General features: G+C 37.7%; 1 protein-coding gene across 1 annotated transcript in view; it reads right to left on the bottom strand.

Annotated features, from left to right (window-relative positions):
* The window catches only part of DCC (DCC netrin 1 receptor), a 1,198,282-nt gene that overhangs the window by 67,525 nt on the left and 1,118,171 nt on the right, over positions 1 to 12,586 (bottom strand). The window contains exons 24-25 of the mRNA XM_030810404.1: positions 8,435 to 8,661; positions 1,327 to 1,443 (exon numbers count right to left, since the gene is read on the bottom strand). Of these exons, the coding sequence (XP_030666264.1) occupies positions 1,327 to 1,443; positions 8,435 to 8,661 (344 nt within the window). The remainder of the gene's footprint in view (positions 1 to 1,326; positions 1,444 to 8,434; positions 8,662 to 12,586) is intronic.

The raw sequence follows: 12,586 nt of genomic DNA on the forward strand, positions 1-12,586 counted from the left end.
AGTGAGAGCTCACCTTGGACTTTTGGTCATAAATACTCAGTAAGCAGGCTATATGTTTTTCTCCAGATACATTTAGCTATGAGGGAATGAGGTAAGAATTGGGGAGCTGCTTATTTAACCAGGTTTTTTTTCAGGTGAGTAAGATGGGGAAGGAGGACCAAGGGAGATGAGACTGAAGATCATAAGTGACTATAAAACCTAAGTTGAGCTTGCAGATAAATGAGGACACGAAGGGGATGAGGGATGAGAGGAAATGGCAGAGTTAATGGATTGGAGGTCCTGGTGGGATTGAAGAATTGATGGCAAGGGGGAAATAAAGTGAGCAGGTAACTAATAAGGTAATAGGAACTGACATTTTGTACTGGTTTGATTTGGCGTGACATGGAATTTATGAATTGAGGTGGGAAAGAATCAATATCTTTGCAGGCAACATAGAGGAACTAACCATCTAGGGTATCAGATGGATTATCTGCACGAATACTGTAATTACCAAGACTGAGCATAGAAGTAATTGGAAAGGAAGTGATTCCCAGATAATAATATCTTCAGTGAATGTGGGAGGATGACAGAAAACTTCAACAAGGGGTGTGTAGTAAGTGGATGTCTGTCAATATCTGCTTTAAAGGAGCTAGATTATTTAAGTGTGAGAATTAGACTCATTAAAAAGTTTATTTAAAAAGCTATAGAGGATGGGTGCAGTAGCTTATGCCTATATTCCCAGCACTTTGGGAGGCTGAAGAAGACGGATCACATGAGATCAGGAGCTGGAGACCAGCCTGGCCAAAATGGTAAAACCCTGTCTCTACTAATAATACAAAAATTAGCTGGGCATGGTGGTGCATGCCTGTAGTCCCAGCTTCTTGGAAGACTGAGGCATGAGAATCGCTTGAACCTGGGAGGTGGAAGTTGCAGTGAGCTAAGATCGTGCCACTGCACTCCAAACTGGGCAACACAGCAAGATTCTGTCTCAAAATAAATAAATAAATAAATAAATAAACAAACTATGGAGATGATTATTAGAATAAGATCAATAATATTAAAATATATAGCAGCTCTTTTATGTGAATTCATATATTTTACACACAATTTCTTAAATATATAACCACTGTTTGCCGACAGACCATTTGATTGTATACAAAAAAATACAGTAACAAATGAAGACTTGGACTTCAAATTATTAATGATACGGTTTTAGTCATTCCTCACTTCCATTTGCCCAGAAAGTTCAGGGAAAATTCTAATTACTTTTGATAATTTGATTTTTTATAGAAAAGATACATACAGAAAGCATTTCATTTCTTCATTGTGGCACCAATATTGACTCACCAGGATTGTTGGACTGGGCATCCATGGGAATCATGAGCTTGGCCCGGGGGGCTCGGCGTGCAGCCAGCGACCTCTCCAGAGTGGACATAGAGCTCCCTGCTTCCTCAGTGTCTTGACCTAAAAAGTATACACTCCTGAGAAACATGCTCTCTTCAAGGATGCAACACTTTACATAATTTCTAGCAGCCATTCCAATGCCTTTTTAGTCTTACAGATGCTTTCTATGATAGTATCTACCTTCTTGTTACCTGAATCTATTTCATTGTACAAATCTTAATGAAATTAACCATAAACTCTAAACTCATTGCACACAATAAACCATTATTTATATTTTGATGCTTATAATTTTTGCATGTTTACAAATGTGAAAGTGGGAGGGCATACATTAATGTATTTTTCAAAAATGGCATTATATCATGCATACTTTTTGTAACCTGCTTTAAAAGGTAACACAAAAATCTTTCTCTGTTAATACATAAGTCAGTATAATTTTTAACAGCTATGTAATATTCCACTATATTAATTTACTAGAATTCATTCAACTAATACTTTAAGCCCAACCATATTAAATTTTATTACAAAAAACCCACAAGAAATAAACTACATTCTTCAAAAATAAGAGCAGACATATTTACCTAAATTTATTAGGATTCCATAAGATATCATACTAAAGAGTCACTAAAAATTAGAAAAATGGATATATGCAGATTTGAAAAGTTAATTATAATATGTATAAAAAAACTGAAGTTCTGAATAGTATATGTTCCCATTTGTGTAGTATGCATATAAAACCATATTGTGACACATATTTCTATGTGTATATGAATATATATAAGTACACACCTATATCTATGTAATAAGGTTATACACAAAATTTTTAACATTGTTTTCCTTTTGCGAAAGGGATTAGGAATTTGAGATGGGGAAGAGGCAAACATATGTTTTACTATTTTGGGTACTTACTACTTTTTGAAACGTTTTTTATTCTATTTTTTATCATATGCATGCATTTTTTAAAAAATTAACAGCATAATTAATACAATTTAAAATAAAAAATTATACTGGGAGAAACTTCCACATAGGTGAAGTCATGGAAGCTTCCTAAATCTAACTCTGTCCACACATCCTGCAAAAACTACAAAGAATCATATAAAACAGTCAACGATGCAAACCTGGCCAGGCATGGTGGCTCACACCTATAATCCCAGCACTTTGGGAGGCCGAAGTGGGTGGATCACTTGAGGTCAGGAGTTCGAGACCAGCCCTGGCCAAAATGGTGAAACTCCATCTCTACTAAAATACAAAAATTATCTGGGTGTGGTGGTGGCTGCCTGTAGTTCCAGCTACTTGGGAGGCTGAGGCAGAAGAATCGCTTGAACCCAGGAGGCGGAGGTTGCAATGAGCTGAGATTGCGCCACTGCACTCTAGCCTGGGTGACAGAAAGAGACTCAGTCTCAAAAAATAAAAATGAAAATGAACTATGCAAATATTACTCCTTCAGCAGAATCACAAAACAGAAAAGAGGATACATTTCAAATTTCCTGTAAGTACAAAGAGAAATAATACTTTCTAGCAAAGCTATTTCTCAAGCTACAGCCACAGTCTTTGTGAAAAACCGGCTATCTGGAAAGTCTGTATAGAAGAGAGAAGAGGGGAATAAGGATCACAAGACTGACCTAAAACCATCTACCAAAGAAGTACACCCTAATGGTAAAAATATTGAAAAAGTTTCCTAGGAGACCAGAGCATTTAAAAGTGTGTGGGTTTTAAAATGGCAACCACTGAGTGTGTAGCTCATGCCTGTGACTGCAGCTGTTATGGAGGCCGAGGCAGGAGGATGTTTTGAGACCAGTCTGTTCAGCAGAGTGAGACCCCATCTCTAAAAACAAAATAAACTAAAAGAAATAAAGTGGCAACATTAGAAAAGCATCACTTTGGCTGGGCGTGGTGGCTTATGCCTGTGATCCCAGCACTTTGGGAGGCTGAGGTGGGCGGATCATGAGGTCAGGATATCGAGACCATCCTGGCTAACATGGGGAAACCCTGTCTCTACTAAAAATACAAAAAATTAGCTGGGAGTGGTGGCATGTGCCTGTAGTCCCAGCTACTTGGGAGGCTGAGGCAAGAGAATCGTTTGAACCCGGGAGGCAGAGGTTGCAGTGAGCTGAGGTTGCGCCACTGCACTCCAGGCTGGGCAACAGAGTGAGACTCCATCTCAAATAAATACATAAATGAATAAAAAGAAAAGAAAAGCATCAATTTTGGGGAAAAATTGTAGTGTCCAAAGAGTCAATAAAAGAGGAAAAAGTGTGAAACTGAAAAATATTTAAAGAATTATGGGCTGATATTTCCAAAATTTGGCAAAAGACATAAATAAACCTTACAGTTTCAAGAAATTCAGTAATCCCCAAACAGGATAAAACCAAAGAAATCCACACCAGACACGTCACAGTTCAGCTTCTTAAAACTAAAGACAAGAACAATAAAAAAATCTTAGAAGTAGTGAGAGGTAAACAACTTATATGGGTAAAACGATTCAAATGACAGCAGATTTCTCATCAGGAATCATGAAGCCCAGAAGTATCTAACACATTTTTCAAGCACTAAAAGAGAACTGTCCAACCAGAATTGGGTTAACAATATCCAGCAAAAATATACTTCAAAAATGAAGGTGAAATCAAGTAATTGTCCAGCGAAGGAAAATGAAGAGAATTTGTCTCAAGCAGATAAACCATAAAAAAAAAAAATAGCTAATGGAATTTCTCTCAACAGACAGGAATTAGTAAGAAGAATCTCAGATAATCAAAAAGGAAGAATGAACAACAGAAAGAGTGAAAATATCAATTAAATACAACAGACTTTCCTCCTCTTTAGTTTTCAAAATTATGTTTGACGGTAGAAGCAAACATTAAAACGCTATCTAATGTGCTTCTTCTTGCCACCCCAAAAAAGTAACTCTAGATTCAACCAGTTTTCTTTTTCTTTTTTTCCATTTCTTTTTTTTTTTTGAGATGGAGTTTCGCTCTTGTCGCTCAGGCTGGAGTGCAGTGACACAATCTCAGCTCACTGCAACCTCTGCCTCCAAGAGTCAAGCGATTCTCCTGCTTCAGCCTCCCGAGTAGCTGGGATTACAGGCATGTACCACCACGCCTGGCTAATTTTGTATTTTTACTAGAGAGCGGTTTCTCCATGTTGGTCAGGCTCATCTCTAGCTCCCGGTGGTAACATAGTTTTCAAATAAGTCCTTTGATATTGTTGGGTGTCTGTGTGTGGGTTTTCAGTTTTGTTTGTTTGTTTTATTCTAAGAATAGACTGTGCTTGATATTACATGAATTCATTGAAAAGTTAAACAAGATTATTTTCCTTTTACTTTTTTTGAAGCATAAAATTTTTTGGTAGTAACACTTTGTGGCTTGTCTCATAAACTTGCCACCTGACATTATTTATCATTGGTCCAAATGAGGTTGGGAAATTTAAATACAGGATTTAATAGACATGTATATAATTCAAAATAACTAATAAAAAGTTAAGTGTTAAATCATATTGCCCATTCGGTGTTATGTAGCTCTTTTATAGATGTTATTCACTGAATTGAACATTTTTAAAAATTGAATACTACCAAATGCCATATGCTGAAATTTACTTGTTCGTTCTTCCAAAGTGAAACTAAGTAACTAATCCTGTGGTGCTGCTGTAGTGAAATTATACTACGATAAATCCATTTCAAGAAAGTAAATTCTATTTATAAGTCCTAGAGATCAAACAGACCTGAACTCTTGCGTTTCTTTATTGTAAACTTTTAAGTAAAGAAAATAATTTTGAAATCCGCTAGATGTAGAAGAGATGTATCATGAAGCAATGACTTATCATCTTAATTCCTAGATATTTTAATGGGATCCTCTATTTTGTGGTTAGAGAATGAAGTAGGTTTTGTTTAAGCAGCTTGCATACCAGCAGTAGGGAAGAATGAGTAAAATAAAAAATTAACTGTCAATAAAATTAGTTGTTGTTGTTTACACAGCAATTGCTTATTCATTTCTCTTTTCCATAGCTAAAGTATGAATACTGTAAATTAATTTCTGGTTTTATCCAAAAAGGTAATTTCATGGGCACAAAACAAGATAAGTACTTATATAAAAGTATTACATGAGTTAATTAAACTGGATCAACAAAATATGAATTTTGGAGTCAGAATTTTTGGTCCTGGCTGTGATACTAGCTCTGAAATCTGGGCACATTATTTAACCCTTCTGAATTTGGTTACTTCATTTACTATATGAAAAGAATGACAGCATCTACCTCAGAGTATTTTGTGAAGATTAGGCAAAATAATATATAAAAATCCTAATCGTAGAATTTAACATACAGTAATCTCTCCTTACATAGTTATTGGCTACTCAGGAACCCCATTGTTAAATATAATTTTTCTTGGTAATGCTGTTCACTTATGTTGAATTTTGTTCTTTTAAGCAGGAGAGAAGAATACTTAATTTAACATAAAGTGTAGCTTGCAGGACTTTGAGGATTGCTTTCCTGTTATTACAAAATTGGCAATGAGGTCCTCAAATTGAGTACAAATAGGCATACGTACCCTTTTATTCTAAAGAAAACAGTCATCATTTGGGATTAAACATTCCCCCAGGACTTATTGAGACACATCAACTTAATGTCATCTCAGTATATAAAAGACGAAAGGAAAAGGTTAGAAGGATGTGTCTTAGAAGTCATTGGCAATACCTCCTTAGGGCAGAGAGGCAATTCTATCCCTTCCAGTGGGAGGTGGAGGTGCTGTCACCTCCCTGATATCCAGTTAAGAACAAAGCTACAAGAAGAATCACTTGTAAAATATGGAGGTTCCTGCAAAAGGGATTTGTTTTTCTGTCACTCCCCAGGTGAAAGCCTGTTTAGGCAGCAGGCTTGCTGTTCTACCCCGAGTCTATCTAAGCAGAAGAAAAAGCAATTGAAGGGAGCAAGGTTGAGAGAGGGCCAGTGGTAGAGCGCAAACTCTCTCACCATTGGGTCTGGCAAGGATATAGGAGATTCTCATGGGCCAAGTGGGCATGTGAAAAGTTGGCTGGGCTTGAGTCCCCTTGCTGGAATTTCCCAGAGGCCTCATGAGGGAAGAGGAAGAGCTGTGCTAGGTGGTAAGCCTGGACTTCATGTCTCCCAACATGGAACTGGGCCTGGTCTACAAAGCCCCACAAAGCAGCCGTTCCCAACCTTTTTGGCACCACGGACCAGTTTCATGGAAGACAATTTTTTCATGGACCTGGGGGCAGGAGGCAGGGTATGGTTTCAGGATGATTCAAGCATATTACCTTTATTGTGCACTTTATTTCTATTATTATTACATTGTAATATATAATGGAATAATTATACTACTCACCATTATGTAGAAGCAGTGGGAGCCCTGAGCTTGTTTTTCTACAACTAGATGGTCCCATCTGGGGGTGATGGGAGACAGTGACAGATCATTAGACATTAGATTCTCATAAGGAGCGTGCAACTTAGATCCCTCACATGTGCAGTTCTCAATAGGGTTCATGCTCCTATAAGAATCCAATGCTGCTGCTGGTCCGACAGGAGGCGGAGCTCAGGCAGTAATGGGAGTGATAGGGAATAGCTGTAAATACAGATGAAGCTTTGCTCTTTTGCCCATTGCTCACTTCCTGCTGTGTGGCCCAGTTCCTAACAGGCCATGAACCAGTACTGGTCCACGGTCCAGGGGTTGAGTACCCCTGCCATAAATAAGTCATACTTGTTTCATAAGAGACCCAGAATTTGGATACCACATAGAGGTTAGCCCATGTGTCCACAAAAGCTATGAAGAACTTCAAATGGTCCTTTCTTCTCTTTCTCCTCCCCTCCCTTCTTCACTCCATCCTTCTTCTCTCACATGCTCAGGAAAAGTGGAGGGGAAAAGATGTAAGGGTGTTTCTGAAACAGACTTTGTTCCCGCTTCTTCTCAATCGCACCACCATTTCACTCCAATGTACTGGAGGATTGAGAAAACAAATTCTGACCCCCAGTCCCTAGAGCCAAATGTCTAGCTGAGCATGAGAAAGGAGAATCTTTAATTAAATTTCAGATTATAGTTCTTAATGGAACTAGACTGTCCTTCATTAAATGGAGTGACAATGAAGTTAGGAAATCTGCCTAAGGTATCATTTAAGAGCATGAAGAGAAACATTCAACAATCCATGGTTAACAATCAATACTTGTATTTCTTGTTTATGCAATTCTGAGCTGACAGAGTCCAGTAAACCAGTAACACATTCAAATAATTCACTTTAAAAACAGCAGCTTCTCATTCTATAATCACATCATGAGTAGACCAAGGGATTTTTTGATGAAAGTATTTGGTTGATGATTCCCATAAGCACTTAGATAATATGAAGACCCAGAGAAAGCAAACTATCTTACAATCATTTTCTAGTGTTCTTACTTATCCCTGGACACCAGAGATTGTTCTGCACCACTTCATTGAACAGTAGGCTTTTTTTTTTTTTCCAGATCCCTTTGTATAACAACATAGTTTTCAGACAGAATCCCATCAAACTAGTCTGGGGATCACATAAGGTGACTGTATGTAGATGACAGTTGACTTCCATAGTAATCAAGGCCAAAGTAACAGAATATTCAGCTTTTTTGTACTTCAAGTGCCCTGATGTGATTTTTAAAACAGGGAATTGACAGTAAATTTAGAATTAACTTTCAATTATCTATAGAAATAAGGAACTGGAAAATGTACAGATGGCTTCAAATTTTATTGCCTCGACAAAACATTTGTTTAGCAATTAACAAAAAGCAATCAATCCGTTTAGGATTCAAATTTCTGTATTTCCCAACTGTCCTACTTCCAACCTCATAGAAAATTCAAGAATTATCAAAATTATAAAAGAATTATTAAGATTATATCAAGCCACAGGATGAAGACAGATATATAATTGGTTAATCAACCAAATTTATATTAGATTCATTTAACTATTGATAAATGACCCATAATGACATGCAAATTAGTCGGGAAGACATTTCCATAAAAGGAGTGAAAAACTCCCTTGGGTTCAGAATGGTATATTTTCCCTAATGCCAGTCAAAAGATAATTACCTGAATGAGAGGTGCTTTTGCTTCCCAGTTGGGTTTCTGACTGGCTGTGGCTGACTGGTGTGAGGTCTTGGCAACTTTGGATGGGGGAGTCCCTTCCTGCAGGGTCAGTGCCAGATGGCTTTTCAATATTTTTCATCTCCATTTCTTCATGATGGATCCAAAGATCAGGGGGTCTGAGGTCCTTCTGGCTGCCCTTCCTTTTGCCAGCACTGTGGGTGGCCCGTTTCCTATGGAACAAAGTTAGAAGGCAAACGTGAGAGCCTCTATTCAATGGCACTTCCTCTCTTTCATCAGTCAATTCAAGTTAGAAGCAGGAAAGGAAACAAAAGGACTCGCAGAATGAGCCTTGTGAAACCCAGGAATTGGCAGACTTATCTTGGCTGCCTTTCCTCTTCCCCCCTGGAGCTTCACCATATTATAAAGGATGCAGTGCTGAATCCCCAGGGCCCTGGCTTCCTGGCAGAGAGCTCCTTACTCCAGCTTCAGCGGCTGCAGATTCATGTGCAAGGTGACAATAGGTTAGATGGAACCATATGCCAATCTTTGGAGCTAGGCATAAGGTACCTGACGGCAACATCTGTTTAGGAGATAAATGAAGGAGTTGCTTTGAAAGAGCAAATGGAAATAAAAAGGCCAGAATTTATGCCAATAGCTAAGAGGAGGTCTTAGAAGAAAGTCTATACCTCAGCTGTATAATTTAATGTGCAACTGGGAAACTTGGTATTTGAAAACAAAAGGCCGCATGAGGACACTCTTAGGAGAATAAAACACTTTTGCCTTGGCATCACTGAGTGTCCAGATTCAAACACGGTGAGACACATCCTTTGAAAGGAGAAGAACATAGCTTGAAAATGTATTTCGCATGTTTCTTATTTGCCTCAATAAGGCTTTGACAACTATAAATTTAGTTTTGGGGTGATAATCTCTTCTTGAGGCTAGTGAGATTAAATGTTCCCTGTGTGATAAGTAAAGTAACACAATGTTCATGTTAGTCATTCTCTACAGCAGGGGTTCAGTAAACTATGGTTTGGAAGCCAAATCTGCCCACAGCCTAGTTTTGTAAATAAAGTTTTATTGGAACATGGCCAAGCTCATTTATTTTTGCACTGCAATGGCAGAATAGAATAATTGTGACAGATCCTATATGACTCAAAAATCCTAAACAATGTGTTATTTGGTCCTTTTCAGAAATCGTTTTTGACCCTTTCCCTAGTTTTATAACTTTTAAATCTCTACTTGTAACTTCTATTTCTTTAAAAATAGTAATGCCTCTTGTAAGAAATAATGCAAACTGTTAAAACCTAGTTTTGACAGCAGACCAGAGAAGCATCTACTTCCCACTTCCTTAATTTGCAGTGAACAGTTTATTATAATAACTACCTTCCATGGGTGTTTAATGGTTCATACAAGCTACTCTCAGTGAAAACATCTGTAACCTGTGCAAAGTCATTGGGGTGGCTTTGGTTTTCCGATGATGAATAAGTAGCTTTGTACATATTAGGTAATTAATAAATATTTGGTGGTGTAATTTGTTGAATTTTACCTGACATCCGTTTTTTTGTCTTTCTTGAAGCATGCTGATGAGGAAAGGAGATAAAGAACCCCAGACCTATTATCTATTTTGTATTTTAGCAGAGAAAAATTAACACTACCTGCACTTTGCTGATTTCCTGGTGGCAGCCCCACCACGTCTTAAAACAATGGTCTGAAATAACTCCTGTTTTCTAAGTGTCTATGTGTCTAAGATAATAACTCACTGAAAACCATTTATTTCCTGAATTCATTTCTGTATATTTCACTTGCCCACACCAAACTGAGCTGCAACTCACACACAGCTCCCTGTGTAATCTACTCCTGGTAACTTCATAGAAAATGTAATGTCATTCTCAAACTTGGATGTTTCACCCTGTTATCTCTCTTTCTAGAAGATCAAAATGCTAAATAACACCAGCATCTGTGTGGCTGTACACAGAGAAGTACCGGTTTCCAAATTCAGGAAAACATAGCCAGACTCCTTATTTAACTCAATATTTAAATAACCTGGAATAAAGAAAGTAGTCAAGATAAAATTGAAACCAGCAATAAATTACAAATTCTGGTTTCCCCTTGCTTACAAGCATGGCTTTTCACTTATTCATTTATTTGCTAGTTTCCATGACTTCAGTACCAACCAGCCCCAGATGGCTTCTGTTTTTAAAAGAGTTCCAAACCTGGCAGAACCTTTTTGTATGTTGTGATTCATAATCTCCACTGGGGAAGAAATTATAGTTCCTCATAAAATGAACAGGCATTTTTCTGCTGGATTTTAATCAGATCAAGACCAGTTCTAAGAAGCTGCTCACCCACCCAGCTGACTGTCAGTCAAGAAGCTAAAGATCTCTAGACAGACTTTATTTCCTTTTTGTGTTTATTCTAGCCATGAACATCTAACCACTTTTATTTCCTATCATATCTCTTATTAAAGGAGAAATCTTTGGCCCTGGAGAGCCTCTCCTTCTTTTGTCCCTCCAACCTCTACCACAGCAGGTTTGTAATAAAACTAACATGTGCTCATAATTAAATTGTCTGAAATTTGTCTTAAAACCTATAGGAACAGGTGTCACCCTCACCTTCTGCCCATCTGTTGGTTCTTGACATGACTGCTGCTCGTTGCAGCCCACGGTTCCTGTGTCTCACCATTAGATTCTTCAAAATGTGTATTCAGATGCTCCTAGTACAGTGGTTGCCAAAGTGGGGTCTATAAACCAGAGGCATCAGCACCTGCCACTGCCTGGGAACTTGTTAGAAATGCACATTCTCAGGCCCCACTGCAGAACCACTGAATCAGAAACTTGGTTGCAGGGGGCAGTCTATCTTTTAACACTCTCCAGGTGAATCTGTCTAAAATTTAAGAAGCACTATCATGGTGAATTATTTGGTTTTGTTTGTATTTTAAAGCTAGTTTTTCTATTTGACATAGAGTATTTCACATTTGGCCCCTCTGCAAATACCAAATATATCTTTTCCCTCAGGCACCAGTCATCTTTCTGCTTTTAAAGTAGCCCTAGAATAGGAGGGTCTCCTTCTACCCCAGGTATGCTTGATAAAGGCAAAGCAAAGAACCCTGCCAGGCTCTCTGTTTTCTCCTTCTCGGATCATGGCAAAACTTTCACAGCATGGTCAGGTACTGGTGCTCTATTTTTCGTTTTGTTTGTTTACTTATTTAATTTCTGCCCACAGTGCCTTCAAAATCCTATTTACTTACAAATGACTTATTCTTTAAGTTTCCTTTCAAGACTCTCTCCTTCAGGGAACCTTCCTGACCATCTCAGGTCACTGTAATCTTAGAGTATCTAAATCATTTCCCTCATCTCTCTCTATACCACTCACCTTGGCATTGATCACCATGTGTCTTATTGAGCTGTCCAGCTGCTGCCTTTGTGATAATTCAGTTCCTTCAGTGATAGTGGAGCAAACTCTGTTTCCTTTACTTCTTCAACATCATCCATTGTTTTACAACACTTATTTATTTATTCAATCAATATTTATGGATGATTGACTATGTGTCAAGAAATGTGCTAAGTACTACAAATGTAAAGCTCGGGGAGGCATTGAAAGCTTAAAAAATGATTTTAACATGGCATGGCTCCTGGGAATTTCTGCATTGTTGGAATGAGGAGCATGCACTGTGGCATGACAGGTTGTGTGCATGAAAAAGTAGAAGGGACAAAAACATAGGAGGCCTTGGCCCAAATAGATACATTTTTAACAATATCAAGAAGTCATTGGGAAATTGCAAAAAGATATTTAGCTTGACAGTTAACATTAATCAGATTTGTTACTTTGTATGATGCAGATCCCATGTAAAGCACACAATAATTACTTGAATTAAATAATAAGAACTACTTTCCATTGTTGACATGCAAGTATTTATCTGAAAGCTTCTTCTCTGGTTCTGTATTGGTTTGCCCATTCCTTACTTTATATATAACCTATTACTCTAAGGGGAGTTTTTTTCCTTTTCACTTTTAATTAGTATGTTGGGGATATGAAAGAGTAAAAACCAACATTGGTTGAGTGTCCATTTTATGCAAGACTGTGTCCATTGAAGTTCTAAAATCCAGCTATTATCATATAGGTTATTTTGAAACATCGTAATAAATTACTAAATTT

Source organism: Nomascus leucogenys, chromosome 4 (genome assembly GCF_006542625.1).
Source record: "Nomascus leucogenys isolate Asia chromosome 4, Asia_NLE_v1, whole genome shotgun sequence".
Taxonomy (NCBI): Eukaryota; Metazoa; Chordata; class Mammalia; order Primates; family Hylobatidae; genus Nomascus; species Nomascus leucogenys.